Source organism: Berghia stephanieae, chromosome 13, assembly GCF_034508935.2.
Source record: "Berghia stephanieae isolate SIO BIC M18660-M18661 chromosome 13, UCSD_Bste_1.3, whole genome shotgun sequence".
NCBI classification, from domain to species: Eukaryota; Metazoa; Mollusca; class Gastropoda; order Nudibranchia; family Aeolidiidae; genus Berghia; species Berghia stephanieae.
In genome coordinates, this window is record NC_088372.1 from 35,528,947 (window position 1) to 35,545,345 (window position 16,399).

The following is a 16,399-nucleotide window of genomic DNA, read 5'->3' on the forward strand; positions in this document are numbered from 1 at the left end:
CCAGTTAGTCAATATTACCATTTTTATATGACACAGAAAATGCTGTAAATGACCAGGTACTTATTTTACACATGAGTACCGTGAGAGAATATGACTCATATAAATTAGCAGAGATTAAAATTTTTTAATGTTGATCACTCTAGGAGACCATGTTCCAACCCCTCAATAAAACTCATAAACTTAACAGAGGTCTTAAATCATTGACTAGAAATTCAATTTTTAGCAAATGTAATCTCTCCGACATAAAATCCGTTTTGAGACAGTGTTGTGCGTTGCTTTTACCACAGATATGCCTACATCATCTTCAATGAAATCATCTCAGTCATCATCAAATGCAATCCAAAACCGATCTGTCAAGTCAGGAACTTTCATCGAGTGGAGGAAAGAAATGTCCAGTGTTGACGGTGACCATGTGACCAGTCTTGTTTCCGATAACAATCCACACAGCCTTCGTTCCTTGCGAACAATCGAACTCAAGAGACGCAATTTGAGTTCGACGTCATCCCCAATTACAAGTGAGTACTTATGAATATGGGGGTCCTTATAGCTCAATTGGTAGAGCACTCGCTTCACATTCAAAGGGACTGAGATTGATCCCGGGTGCAGTTGATATTTTTTTCTAACAACCCCCTTCCTTTCCACCAAACAGTTATTGGGTAGCTGGATCTGTTAGATCTGGTGGAAAGTACTTTGCAATAGACCAGCATCCTACCAAAAGGATAGCAAGCAATTCGCACTATAGAAACTGGAATAAACTCTAAATCCATGGGATTAATGGCTCTGAAGGACTACATAAGAATATGTGACCCATTGGCTCAATATGGTATTTCATCTGCATGAACTTGGCGCAGAAAACATGAATTTTTAGTCTAAATGATTAAATTTGAGGAAAATTGATGTCTTATTGACAAAATAAAAGTAATCCTTCAGAGCCATTAAGCCTATGGTGCTGGAGTTTATCCCGGTTTCTATAGCATGAAATGGAAAATAGCAATTAGATTTAATAGCACTAGATTTAATAGACCTAGCAACCCAATCATTTCTGGGTGGACAAAGGGGGGAGGGGAGGGGGGGGGGGGGGGTATGATGAAGGCTTTTGAGCCCAAAACATTATGTGTTTCGCATTTTGTTCTCTTTTTAAGCTGTTTTATTCATTCTTGTTATTACTTTTTATTGGAAGGTAGATAAAACATGTCGTCCTGAACTTGAAGGTTCCAAGTTATAGTTTCATTGAAGACGCATCTTGGCTCAAACACCTAGTAATCTGGACTTTCATTTGGTGTAGAATTCTCTAAGTCTGTGAAGAAAGTATAAAAGGGTAAATGTAACCATCAGTAAGAAAAACAGTTCAATAAATAATGTTTAGGCCCTCAGGGGACAGACAAAACACACAGAAAATGACGAGGAAAAGGAAAAAAATTCTTCAAACATGTTTCGACCATTATACAAGTGGCCATATTTTGCAGGTAGCTAGGGAGGGGCAGTGTGTGTGTGGGGGGGGGGGGGGGGGTAATTTAGATATTGATGTTATGCATTTAGGTAAAATATCCACAACATATGCCAGCCAAATTAAATATTTCAACACACAAAACTGTGTGTAATCTTTTACATTTATAGTTAGATTTATATAATTTAGTGAGAACTAACTAATCACCAAAAAATAATAATAAAGAGCTGAGTGACGTCAACTTTGTTCCTTCTATATTGTACACCTGATTTTTGTGTTTTGGGGATTATTTTTTGCTGTTTTATATTTTTTGTTTATTTTAAAAAATTTCATCTTTCCCTACCATGATTGTTTATTGATTTCCTTCCAGTGGACATGATCGTCTCTCCCCACCGTCCAGTGATCACCACCACAGAAGTCTATGCCTGGGGTTGTAACAAAGATGGACAGCTTGGATTAGGGGACACCATAGACAGGGCTCAGCCCAATTGGCTCAAACATTTCAGTGGTGAGTTGGAAGTAGAGCAGTCCATGTTTTTATTTGTTTTCTTTTGTCTCACTGATAGCTCGACTGTTAAATCACTTGCATTTATTACATAAGAGGATTTTGATAGCTCAGTTGGTAGAGCACGTGCCTGATTTGCAAATGGAAAGGGATGGATCCCCGATGAAGTTGAAAGTCCTACATGTTAAATGTTGCTGTTGGCTAGGGACCCCTTGGAAAGTGCTTTGAGCATGTTTAGTGGATGTTAAGCTATATCAATACTCAATGATAATTTCTATTTTATAGCTTTAATTGTTTTCCATTCGTCATGTATATTTTTCAGTCTGCCATCAGGCAGGTTAGATCCTAATTTGCATTCTTGGACAACATTGTCAATTCCTGCTGGCTTCAGACATTTGTTTGATAAATAGTTTATTTATTTCCAAATCATGCCGGGTGACTGCTTTCCTATATTGAATGTATAATTTTATTGATTGATTTATTAATTAATTTTTGATCACTTTTTTTATTTTTCAGGTAGAAACGTTAAGAAGTTGGCAGCAGGAGGTTCTCACAGCCTGGCATTGGTCGACAACTCACAGGTGAGAAGACAAAAAAAAGATTTATTCATTTTCTTCAGTTTACACGTTAACTCACGCCACCTTGATGTTTAACATTTATATTAGGCCTACATATTATAGATATCCTAAATTTTCATCTTGTAGCACAGTGCGTGGTAATTAAATTACAAATTGATTAATGCTATTCCAATATGATAGATTTTATGCTTAAATTATCAATTTATTATTGTGTTTTATTTGCATTGTAAAGCGCCTCTGAGTTCATTGTGGATCTAGGCGCTATATAAATTCATTCATTCACCTTAATACCAACTATCTTGGTATTTGTCTGTGGTTACTTTTGTGAAAACTATTCACTATTCATAGTCACCCTATTCTTATTAGATGGCGTGTGTCGAGGTCAAATGGGTCAGTGTCTCGTGTGTGATGATAATGATAATGTGTAGTTGGTCAGAGTGGTGAGAGTAGTTGGAATGGTCAGTCGGACAAGTGAGAAAAGAAAATTTGAAGGTTTGAGGAAGCACACTGTGTTTTATAGATTAAAGTTTTGATTGTATGTCAAAGATCGTCTTGTTCGGCATAATTGTTCCCACTCTTCAATAGTTACTTTAAGTCCATCATTATTGACATTTTTTTTGAGACAAATTATATGTACATGATATTAAAGCTGCTATTTTTAATCTTTACATGATAGCAGTAGTTGAATAAAACGATGTACGAACCAATTTTATTTTAGACTGAGTACTTGAGTGTATTTCTTTAAAAAGTAATAATCAAAAATGAATATAACAGCTTAGAAAAAGAACAAAAAATCAAATTCTGAAACGTTTTGGACTCATATCTCCTCTTCAGCCATTAACAATGTTATCTGTTTGTTTGGTATTTTGTTGTTTATCAAAGCTGTTATATTCATTTTTGTTCATTACTTTTTACAGTTCAAAGTTCTAGCAGTTTAGTATCAATTTATTATATTACTTTTTCAATTTTAAAAAGTACCAAAAATCTCCCTGGAGACTTGGAGGTCCTGATAGCTCAGTTGGTGGAGCTTTCACTTTGCATACAAAGGGACCAAGATCATTCCAGGTGCAAGCGAAATTATTTTTCGACCCCCGTCCACCCAGCAGTGATTGAGTAGCTGGCTATGTTAGATCTGGTGGAAAATACTTTGTGGAAGACTAGTGTCCTAATGAAATGATAGCAAGCAATTGCTATAGTCTTTTCCTGGATAAACTCTAGCTCCATGGGCCTCATGTCTCTAAAGGACTACTTTTAAATATGCTAGCACCCTATCAAAAGTAGCAATTTATAGCTATTGTCTGTTTAATGAGGCTACAGAAACTGGTATAAGCTCTGGCTCCATTGGTTCCGAAGAAAAGACTTACACATTGAGAGTTTGATACACTTTGACAGCAGGATGTCCTTATAGAAAATGTAGGGAAATCAACTTGGAAATAGTAATGACTATGTATAGAGTGAGGCCATAGTCCATTGGTTACTTGTCTTTGGATTGTAGTGTAATAGGTTCAAACAATAACAGAGGCACTGGGATTTATTCTCGTAATTTCATAGATCGGTTTGTTTGTTTGTTTATCTATTTATCTAAAGATTTATTTATTTATTTATATATCTACCCATTGATTGATTTATTTATTCATTAATTTTTTACCATTCAATCATAGATTTGTAATGTGACCCAACGTCTAAAAACTGTACTATGTCGGAATGAACTTGAAGAGAAAATTTGAGTCCAAATTATAAAAATATGTAAATATCAGACTTTTGAAATTTTAAACACAGAACTCTTTCTCCTCAATTAAAAGAAATATGTATATATTTTAACTCAGATGTAACTTAAGTTTAAAATTAAATTTTATAAATCAAGTTCATCCCGACCTAATACCATGTTGGGAGGGTTGGTCACATATTCCATGACCCATCACTTCAAAATGGTATTATGTCAGTTTGATCTAGAAGGTGAAAGTGGAATATACAGCTAAAATCCCTCTTTATTTGGATCCTTTGCTTCCGGCTGGATGAAGCTTTTAGGTGATATCAAACCATGCCCAATGATAGTATGCTCTTTCAATCTTCATTTGTTCACTATTTTTACTATTCCCCTTTGCCATACTTTCCTTGTGTGCTTTTAATTGTAAGTCTATAATTTTTTTTACTATCCCCTTTTCTTCCTTTTTGGTGGCGCTGAAATGACCTAAATGTGTCACAAACGCAGTAAAATCCTTCAAAACAAATCAACAAACAATACTAGATTGAGTCTGTGGGTGACAACAGATATTTGATGTTTGTTTCTTTTAGGTTTATTCATGGGGTTCCAATTCTCACGGGCAGCTTGGGCAAAACAAGTCAACAGATTTTCCCAATAGGATGAAGGTAACATTTCAATTGAATTGAATTGAATTTTCTCAATAGGAAAAAGATAACATTTGATTGAATTGAATTGAATTAGATTTTCCCAATAGGGAAAAGGTAACATTTGAATCGAATTGAATTAAATTTTCCCAATATAATAAAGGTAATATTTGAATTGAATTGAGTTTTCCCAATAGGATAAAGCATATATTTGAATTGTATTGAATTTTCTTGTTAGGATGAAATTATCTTCTTTTAAAAATTGTTTTTAAGTCTTAACTTTGATCACCTCGACCTCGCTTCTGGTCTGTCTCAATGCTTTCCTTTCGGTCTTAAGTCATAATTTTGTTTTTTAGGCAATAGAACAATGCATAATGTTTAAACTAATTTCCTTTATCTTTCCAAGATAGGATTTTGTTTCTTAACGTGTCAATGAAAAAAGTAAAGACATTGAAGAAGAAGCAGAAGAAGAAGAAGAAGATGAAGAAGAAGAAGAGGAAGAAGAAGAAGAAGAAAGAGGAGGAGGAGGAGGAGGAGGGAAAAAATAGGAATAGGGGAAGAGGAAGAAGAGAAAAGAAAGGAACTTCAACTCTTGATAAGCTCATTGATTCATTGCTGATTGAAAACTTAATATTTTTATTTTTTATCTTTGAAACTTCTTCATTGATTTCATCTAATAATTTACTACCATTTGCCTGTTGTATTTCCATAGTTTCAAGGTGGCAATGCCGTGTGGGACATCGCTGCAGGAACTCAGCATTCTATCCTACTGGTGGACACGACATTCTTTAGGCCTGATGTTTTCTACTGTGGGAAACAGCCAAGGTAGGCATTGGTGTTGGTGTAGGTGTAAAGATGTCACAGGAAAGTAGTCCTTCAGAGCCAGTAGGCCCATATCATCAAAGAATGTGCGACTGCATCTTACAATGAGACAGGGAATGGCTCAATGACAAGTAATAGTTGTCATGACCATATCAAGTCAAGACAAAGCAAAACAAAAACACCTCACTGACATTGCTCTAAGTTTAATCATTTATATGAAGTCTTCAGTGATAAGCAAAGTGTATCAGTACAGCATACAAATTCCAGCATGCTTTTGCAATACGACGCAGAGCTGGAGATGGGTAGCTGAAATTTATCTATATGTTACAGTGAATGACCTAATCAGTCGGATGGTGAAAATGTTTGAACTGAGATATTGCCAAGTTTAGTTAGAAGTAGAAGGTCAAATTTTATCAAAAATGATTTCTTGTCATAAATGATTAAATCAACACTTTTTGTAAATCTTCGGGAAATATCAAAGCTTTATTTCACTTCTAAATAATTTTTACAGCTAGTCAAGTTGAAAAATTATGAAATTTGAGAAAAGTTTCTGGATACCTTTCCCATACATCTGACCATAACTTCATGAAAAATCATCTGATTTACTTCAAATAAAGATTTAACGCTCTGGGGAGCTTATTCTTTTAGAAAATTTTTAAAAAATCCAAATCCAAAATTTTCACTTTACAACTGATTATGTCATGCACTGACACATATAATAAGTTCGTTACATCCGATGAGCATTAGATTTGGGCACCCTTAGATTTTTGCATGCTCTTTGGCTTCTCCCGATAGCATTCTAGAATCCAAAGAGTACAGTAATAAGTTACAATAATACAGTCATTTATTACTTTTATGTTTCTTTTTATTCAGCACCAAAGCAAATGCATCAATGAGAAAATCGGCGGAAGCGGTTGGGGTTCCAGATATTAGAAAGGTAAGCTGAAATGGAAAATTGAACAAAACCTTAGTCCGATGTCTGACACTTATTATGTAATATGTGATGTCATGTCTCCATACAGTATTATGTTTAGCGATAGAAGTGGAAGAATCATCCACATTAAAGCAATAAACAAAAAAATGAATATAACAGCTTCAAAAAAGAACAGAATACCAAGCACGAAATGTTTCAGGCTCAAAATCCTTCCTCAGCCAACAAAAAAAAATTAATAAAGACATAAATACATTACTAAATTCCAGATTGACGACAGAGAAATTTCTTTGTCGTTGATCTGGAATTTAGTCATGTATTTGTGATTTGTACACTGAAGTCTCACTGGATGTTAACATGTTAGAGGACTTTATTTTTTAAAACATTTCCTTTTATTCCCAAAAGGGGAAACAACTATAAATGGCAAGGGCAATGTACTATCAATGTAGGTAACAACTATAATTAAGATAAAAGGATAGGGTCTTTAAGGGGATATAATTCATAAAAACTAATTCAATGAAAATATATGATTATCTTACTTTGATCATTAGTACAATAATTCTATAAATTGATGGCTGTTGATCTGATCTCTTAAGTAGAGTCTTTGCATTTGGGAAAATTTTATTAAAGGTATTATTGGTTTAAATGTTTTTTTCTCCATCTGGACCAGTATCATGTCTTGGAAGTAGCAACCAATTTTTGTTGTCTGTCTAATGTCACAGGAACTGGGATAAATTCAGGCTCTTGGGTCTTACAACTCTCAAAGTACTTCAATGGAGTATTTCAAATGTTAAATAAAAACTAAAAAGTAGAAAACAGCAGGGGCTGCCTGAAGGCGGTGATCGTAAAATACTAACGAAAGAGTGAAAATGGAGAGGCTTCGTATGGGAACAAAACAGACAATGGAATTGGCGTTTCGGGTACATACCCTTCGTCAGTACAACAATACACAAATTTGTGTCTTGTTGTGCTGATAAGGGTTTGTATCCGAAACATCCATTTTTTTTTGGTCAGTTTTGTTCCCATTCTAAGGTAATCAATACATTTTTAACATTTTTGTGTTTGTTACAGAATACAGATGGTTGGATAGTGAGCCTTTATGCCGGTGGTCCAGAGTGTGCCTGTCAAGTGTGGAACCTCCCTACTAGTCTGGCAACAGCTTTGTTTGAACTGGCATCCACAGAACGTACGCTTTACAGTCAACTCATCAAGACCAGCAATCTGCTTCTCAGGCCGTTGAAAAAGTCTTGTAAGTCTTTTCAAGAATTATTGAACAAAAACTGTTATAACAGATTTAAAAAACAAAACAATAATATACACAATACGGAATGTTTTTGGTTCAAAACTCAGTCATTTACAAAAATAATTAGATATAGGGTTGTTCTTTTGGGGATTTTTTGTTTTTTGTTGAGCCCAAAACATCTTCATAGCTGCCAATAGCTGCCAACCCTCCTGGAAAGATGCTGGAGTTTCTTCTCTCACGTCATTAGATTCTCCTGGAAATTTGGTGATTTAAACTTTGTTGAAAAATTCCTAGTTTCAGTGTTGGTAATTCACCAGAAAGACACAAAACACCATAAATGTTTGATTTTAAACTATGTGATAAATGTCAGTTGATTATGAAACACCCGACTATCACAAATACACGTCATACTGTTTTGAGAATTTGCATAAAAATTTGCATGTATGGGATTTCCTTTGAATATTCTCAGATTTTATTCATCCTTTCACTATTTGTTACATAGATTGTGCTTAGTGAAAACAAAATTCAATCAACATCTTTGATAAGGGGACATTAAATCAGGAAATTAAATGCTTATAAAGACAGACATTACTGGTTATTTCCCTTTACAAATCTTTGAAATTTAATTCGATCCTTTGTTTTGGTTTTTCTTGATCAGATCTTGACTTTTTAAAAATCTAGATATAACCAAGTTTTTATGTACCAGTGTAGGTTCAGAAGAAATAAGCATATAACATTTTAGGTGTGTTTACCGTGTCACTGTATTTAGGTGGGAATTTCCCAGTATTTAGAGGCCCTCTTTACTACTACAATTACTACTGTGGGAACGAACTTATTGTTTTGTTTCAATGTGTTCCAGTTTGTTGTTGTTTGGCTGTTGAGTTGTTGTTGTGAACTGTTTTCATGTTGGGAAACCTGTTGGGTGTCCCTGTGAGTTCCATTCACTGTTGTGTGTTATTTCTGCCTGTGAGTTTGTGGTGTCACTATGGATATAAAAACGGATCTCCCAATCTCTTCCGCAACTCTTCTTACTATGAGATTCATAAGGGATTTTTTTTTTTTTGTTGATTGTTGATTGAAATTAGTCAAGTGTTGACTCTGTTTTTATTATGTTTTTATAACCGGACGAACATACCGGGACTATTCGCGTGATGCCTCGATGCATGATATTTTTTAACCGCCCATATGTGTCCTCTACATATATGGAGAACGCCCACTTTAGTTGAGACTTTTTATTTACTATTTCCTATATTTTACCTATTGTGAACCAGATAGAGAAATCCGTTCACGACACTACTTAGAGATCATTGTATTACACCAAAGAAAGTAAATCTTGTCATTGTTAAAACAAACTACTGTCCTGCTTTGGGTAAATAAAACTCCCATATTTTAGCCAAATTTTCACAATTTTTATCCCAAAACTCCCTCTCAACTGGCGTCCTATCCTAAAGGTTGCAAGAATTGCTATTGTCATTTACAAGCTATAGAGGGGTCAGTGTAGCTCAGCAGTACAGTCTTTGCTTGTACCTGAAAGGTACCGAGTTCGATCATCCGCTGTTGTTCTGTATGGCCTTGAGCAAGTCACCTCGCTCGAGCTCAATTTGCAGCGCTGCACTAAGGCTGATGCCTGGGTTATTCCAGTCTTCCCTTAGAATAGACCCTAGAGACAAATTTTCCCTGTGGGATAAATAAAGGGAAATTTAATTTTTTATACCAATATAAAATCTGGCTCCATGGGCCTAATGGCTCTGAAAGACTTTTTTTTAAAAACAGTTCACAGTTTCTAGCAGTTTAGTAGTCATTTTTTTCCTGTTTCGTTTTTCTTTCACTTGAGAGGATAGAAAAACTTTGATTTGAACACAGAAACAAAGGGAAATTTTAAAGATTTTATATCAACTATCCAATCCAATCCTATCCAGTCTTAGCTTCAACCCTCAAGGTGAAGGCAACATTATTTAGTTGTGGCGTCTAAATTCCTATGTTCACATTAAAGTGGGCTTAATGAGTTGTTTTGTCTTTTAATTTAATGAATTTCAATATTTGAATAAGTTTATTCTCGTATGTCCTACAACATAAAATGTAAGATTTGATACTTTTTTTTTTTCCCCCATCAGCTTTCTTTTCTGCAATGGATGTTTACCCATACAAGCCTGGCTTGCAAAACATCATTGCTTCATTTGGAGTCTTAACCACAAGGGTGAGTAAACAAAGTTTCATCACTTTATTTTGAGACCTAACCACAAGGGTCAGTATGTATGGTGTCTTAACCACAAAGGCAGGTAAATCCAAAAAGGATGAGTAAACATGGAGTGTTATCAACAAAGATGAATAAACAAGGAGTCTTAACCATAAGGGTTGAGTAAACAGTCTTATCCACAATGATGAGTAAACATGGTCTTAACCATAAGGGTTCAGTGAACATGGATTCTTATCCACAGCAATGAGTAAACATGGAGTTTTATCAACAAGGATGAGTACACATGGAGTCTTAACCATAAGATGGAGTAAACATGGAGTCTTAATCACAAGGATGAGATGAGTAAACATTGAGAGTGAGTAAATCACAAGGGCAAGCAGTATCTTCCATGTAGAATGAATGTGCCAAGGTAACCACTTGAAGCTGCAGACGGTACTCCTCTTGAATTGAATTTTTAATCTAACAATTTCAAAAACAAAAATGTGACCCATCGCCTCTAAACAGTATAATGTTGGGATGAATTGGGCCGTGAAAAGTGAGTTTTAAATTGAAATGATAAGAAATACGTACTTTGGGTGTTTTCGAATGTAATGAATTGTGTTCATTCTCAACCATTGAAAAATAGAATTTAACCCTAAGCTTCATACTAACTTGAGTCACTAAACATGCTCAAAGCGCTTTACAAAGGATCCCTCACTAACAGCAACACATAACATGTAGAATGAGACATGATGCCTGTTAGGTGATATTACAATTTATTTTCCTAAAGATAATGCTGTTAAAGGACCTTCTGATCAAGTGTCATACCACTAGACCACATAGCCACACAAGCAAGCAGTCATCAGTCATTGAAAATGACAGTTGATTCATTTAATCAATCCGCTTTGATTTTAACCTGCAGGTGGGGAAAGGAGTGACAGACCTTACAGCTACAATCCAGCACAGACGTAACCCCAAGGAGTCTCGCCTGATCTGTGAACGAAGAGATTTCCTAGAGGCCTTCCGCAACTACTCCCAGGTCTTCTCCGATTTCCTGGCTATCGGAGGGTTTGAGTATTGTACCAAGGCGGGCAGGTAAGTCATACCAATTTTGGAATGTGAGATTTTGTATAGTACAATATCATCTACAGCTACAATTGTAACATGTAATTTTCTTAAAATTGTAACATTTAATTTTTCTTAAAATTGTAACATTTGATTTTCTTTAAATTGTAACATTTAATTTTCTTAAAATTGTATTATTTAATTTTCTTAAAATTGTAACATTTTAATTGTAACTCATTTAATTTTCTTTAAATTGTAACATTTAATTGTCTTAAAATTGTAACATTTAATTTTCTTAAAATAGTAACATTTAATTTTCTTAAAATTGTAACATTAATTTTCTTAAAATTGTAACATTTAATTTTCATAAAATTCTCATGTCAACTATGTCTTGTAAAGCGCCTTTGGACACATTTGATGGAGATTGTCTGTCTATAAATTTTGTTATTTATTATTTATTTAATGTTGTCTGGCTTTTGGGACTTTCCCTGCGCAATAGTTGCATAAAGATTAGGCTGTCTAGCTGGCTTCTTAAAAAAAGAAGTCCTTCAGAGGCACTGAGCTCATTTAGCTGGAGTTTATCCTGGTTTCTGTAGCTTGTTAATCTTTGGATAGGACGCTAGTTTTCCACTGGATTTAACAGACACAGCTACCCAATCACTGTTGGGTGGACAGAAAAATACCTCAACAGAACCCAGGATCGCTCTCGGTCCCTCTTTGTGAGAAGCGAGTGCTCTTGGGACTCCCATTGCTGGCTCATAACTAGTAATTTATTTAATTGGACATAAGTTACCCATTTTCTCTCTCTCTCTCTCTCTCTCTCTCTCTCTCTCTCTCTCTCTCTCCTCCTCCACTCCTCTCTCTCTCTCTCTCTCTCTCTCTCTCCCTCTCTCTCCCTCCCTCCCTCTCTCTCTCTCTCTCTCTCTCTCTCTCTCTCTCTTTCTCTCTCTCTCTCTCTTCTCTCTCTCTCTCTCCTCTCTGTCTCTCTCTCTCTCTCTCTCTCTCTTTCTCTCTCTCTCTCTCTCTCTCTCTCTCTCTCTCTCTCTCCCCCTCCCTCCCTCCCTCCCTCCCCCTCCCTCTATTACTCTTTCTCACCGTCCACATTCCAACCATGACAATATTACAATCCTCCAATGAATGTATTATTATAACCACACAATACTCATTCCCCCCCCCCCCCCTGATGATTTTCTTTTCCCCAGTCAATTTTTCTCCGACATCCAAGGCAATGTCCAAGCCTTGTCAGGAGAGAAAGACAAATCAGTCACTACCAGTAGTTTATTTATGAGGGCCATGAGTTATCCCTTCTATCGACTGTCGGCCTACAGTCGCATTTTCTCTCAAATGGCAGAAGCTGCTGAGGTAAATTATAACTATAATCGAAAATGTTTTTATTTTGTTTTCATTTTTATTGAACATTGCTCGCTGTATTCTCTAGTTAGCATAATAGGACAACAATATTATGTGAGACCCTGATTTAATTTTAATTTTTTTTTTTTTTCCGAAGTAATTTTAAATGATTATTCATGCAATGTACTGGGTTGATGGAATAGATGTTAATATATTTATCTTTATTGATTTTCATTATTTATATAAAAAATTCTTTGTTTATAAATCAAATAGAAAAGCAGTCTTTCAAAGCCATAAGGCCCATGGAGATGGCTTATCCAGATTTCGTTAGCATTAAACACATAATAATAATTGCTTGCTCCCATTTGGATAGAATACTATGTTTATGTTGTTTTAAACTGATACTGAATAATACTTTTCACCATCTTCGATTGTCTAATTCAATTTTTTATTTCTAATCCACCTTCCTTCATCCATTACCTGTCAGACCCCGGGGGACAAAAATGCTTTTGAAAACACCAAGCTAGACTGGGACAGTTTGAAATCCTACCTCTCATCAGAGCACAAGATGGCTGACACCACAAAGGCATTCTGGGAAAGCACAAACTCACGTCTAGCGGTAAGAGAAGCACCAAATTATTATTTTTAAAGTTGTAATCACGGCTATTGCATGGGTTGGTAGAGCACTTGTGTCTCACACAAAGGGAAAGGGAATGATTTAGAGTAAAGTCGAAACCTCCTGTCCATCCTTCTTCTTCCATTCAAGCCAAAGCTTTAGGTTGAAGATTTTATGGCCGTATTTTCAGTAACGGGTTTTAGAGAGAAGCAGGGAGGGATTTTTTGAAGTCATCAGTCGAAAGGGCTTGTTTACAAGTGGATGGTAGGAAGTTCCAAAGTCGGATGGTGGAGGGAAAGCATTGATTGGATAGGTGGGTCTGTTAGATTTGGTGGAAAGTACTTTGCAATATTGTATGTCCTATCCAAAGGGTAGAGTATAATTGTTTTTGTCTGTTTCATGCAATAGACATTGGGATGAACTCCAGCTTCATGGGCCCTAAGGGCCTGGAGGACTATCATTGCATTTACGACTATCATTGCATATTTTATGTATGATTGGATTTTTTAAGTCTATCTTCTGTTTGTTGTTTAATTTCCCCCTTTTTTTTCTATTGTAACAAGAAATGTTGTATCCAACAAATTAATCCTCTACATGTTCTGCCCACCAGATCAAACTCACCAACACACAAAACTTATGTATAACCGGTGGGGGGGGGGGGGGGGGGGGGTGGGTTATGTGGTGTGTATGACTATGTTGGTGGGTGTCCATTCAGTTTCTGAGTATGTGCCGGTATCTCTGATGTGATTGAACTTAATTCAAACGTGCATAAACAATACTAAGAATTAAGTGCATTGTTTAAAAAAAAAAAAAACCCAAAACTTGAGCAGTCTAGAACAATATCCACTTAACATGTTCAAAGTGCTTTACAAAGGGTCCCTTGCCAACATCAATGCTTAACATGGAAGACAAGGCATGACGCCTGTTAGGCGATATTACCATTTTTTTTTCGGACACAAACAATGCTGTTAACCACCAGGTACTCATTTTACAGCTGAGTACAGTGAGAAAATATGAGTAAAGAGCCCTTTCCAAGGACTCAATAATACGCCTCTCATAGTAGGAGTCGAACCCTGGTTCTTCCGATTTGAAGACGAGTCTCATACCACTAGACCACATGACACTATCTTATTTTCAATTCATTTGTTAACGCATTCTTCAAAATATAATATCTCTCATAGTTTCATTTCTATTTACAGGATGCCATGCGTTCAACATCCCGCCGTCTTCTTAGAGAAAGCAAGAGTCACCCCCTGGCACTAGTATCTGCCAGTCGGTTTTCATCAGCATCCTTTATTTTATTCAACGACTTGCTGGTTTACTCACAGGTCAGTCACTGACCAACATGTTTGCATAATCTGCTTCTCCTCCTTCTTCTTCCTCTTCTTTTCCTTCTCTTTCTCTTACCCCTCATCGTCCTACTCATTCCTTCTTCTTCTTCTTCTTCTTCTTCTTCTTCTTCTTCTTCTTCTTCTTCTTCTTCTTCTTCTTCTTCTTCTTCTTCTTCTTCTTCTTCTTCTTCTTCTTCTTCTTCTTCTTCTTCTTCTTCTTCTTCTTCTTCTCCTCTCCTCCTTCTTCTTCTTCTTCTTCTTCTTCTTTCTTCTTCTTCTTCTTCTCTCTTCTTCTTCTTCTTCTTCTTCTTCTTCTTCTTCTTCTTCTTCTTCTTCTTCTTCTTCTTCTTCTTCTTCTTCTTCTTCTTCTTCTTCTTCTTCTTCTTCTTCTTCTTCTCATCCTCCTCCTCCCCTCCTCGATAATTTATTGAAAGATAATAATGACGATGACAACGATGCAATTAATTTATATGGCTTCTGTGCAATACAACAGAGCTCTAGGCACACAAAAGACGGCTATGTGGTCTAGTGGTATGACACTCGCTTTCGGATAAGAAGGTCCTGGGTTTGAGCCTCACTTGACGCATAGTTGAGTCCTTGGAGAAGGCTCTTTACTCACATTCTCTCACCGTACTCAGATGTAAAATGAGTACTTGGCCGTTAACAGCGTTGTCTCTGTCCCCCCAAAAATTTGCAATATCGCCTAATAGGTCCTAAATGTTAAATGTTGCTGTTGGCCAGGGACCCCTTGTAAAGCGATTTGAGCATGTTTAGTGGATATTGCGCTATATAAAAGCTGAATTTAAAAAAACATTTTAGACACACAAAAGACATGGCATGAAATATACCTTTTAAAATTTACTCTTGAATATTAACTGCATTTTAAAAGAAATGAATACAAAATTATTGTAAAAATAAGAATGATGGTAGACAAAATTTATCATATGAGATAACATTTCAAATGCAGTCATTGATTAAAACTCAAGTTATACATGTAGCTTATTGCTCAATTCTCTATGTATGTTTACAATTCTACCAGAAAGTCATTTGAATAGAATTAATACTTTACTTATATGGAGTCACTTGAATAGAATACTTTAAACTTATGGTGTCAATTGAATAGAATTAATACTTTACTTATATGGAGTCCCTTGAATAGAATACTTTAAACTTATGGTGTCAATTGAATAGAATTAATACTTTACTTATATGGAGTCCCTTGAATAGAATACTTTAAACTCATATGGAGTCAATTGAATAGAATTAATACTTTAAACTTATATGGAGTCATTTGAATATTGTGAGTAATTAAAATGCACATTTAACATAGGATTATTCTATTAATTCTTTCTCTACATAACTTTTAAATATAAGAAGAGATGAGTTTTTTAACAATGATTTTATATAAACCCGGGATGGATGGCAGACAGGCTAACTTTAGGAGATATGAATTGAGTGAGAGGCACCTTGTTTGCAAAAGGGGATAGAAAGTTCATCTGTGCTGTCTCTAAGCGATATAAAATAACACATATTTTTATTTCAAAATTGTGTTCATTTAGGATGAAGCTAAAAATAACCCCTTGTGTTGATAAAGATAAAGCTAAAAATAACCCCTTGTGTTAATTAAGGATAAAGCTAAAAATATAAATAACCTTTTGTGTTAAGGACAAAGCTAAAACTAACCCTTTGTGTTGATTAAGGATAAAGCTAAAAATAAAAATAACCCTTTGTGTTGATTGTTTAAGGACAAAGCTAAAAATAACCCTTTGAACTATCCCAATTAATATCAAAATAATTTAAAAGATATACAAAATGGCATAAATTTGATTGTTTGAGAGAAAGAAAGCAGTAAATTGTTTTTAACTCATACCAGTATGCCTTTTTCAGGCAATAAGTTTAAAGCCAGATTATAATAAAGTCATGATGGTTATGTGTCTAATTCAGAACAATAGTCTGACCAGCTAAGGTAGCTTTGATAATTTTTGT

The 16,399-nt window shown here is 35.4% G+C and overlaps 1 protein-coding gene across 2 annotated transcripts in view; it reads left to right on the top strand.

The window, feature by feature from the left end:
- LOC144958999 (alsin-like) overlaps window positions 1-16,399 on the top strand; it is a 57,329-nt gene that overhangs the window by 8,098 nt on the left and 32,832 nt on the right. For both annotated transcript variants that reach the window (XM_078891313.1, XM_078891314.1), the window contains exons 7-18: window positions 288-515; window positions 1,818-1,955; window positions 2,469-2,533; window positions 4,826-4,900; window positions 5,592-5,704; window positions 6,575-6,638; window positions 7,704-7,881; window positions 9,990-10,072; window positions 10,974-11,146; window positions 12,319-12,478; window positions 12,954-13,085; window positions 14,282-14,410. In XM_078891313.1, the coding sequence (XP_078747439.1) occupies window positions 288-515; window positions 1,818-1,955; window positions 2,469-2,533; window positions 4,826-4,900; window positions 5,592-5,704; window positions 6,575-6,638; window positions 7,704-7,881; window positions 9,990-10,072; window positions 10,974-11,146; window positions 12,319-12,478; window positions 12,954-13,085; window positions 14,282-14,410 (1,538 nt within the window). The remainder of the gene's footprint in view (window positions 1-287; window positions 516-1,817; window positions 1,956-2,468; window positions 2,534-4,825; window positions 4,901-5,591; window positions 5,705-6,574; window positions 6,639-7,703; window positions 7,882-9,989; window positions 10,073-10,973; window positions 11,147-12,318; window positions 12,479-12,953; window positions 13,086-14,281; window positions 14,411-16,399) is intronic.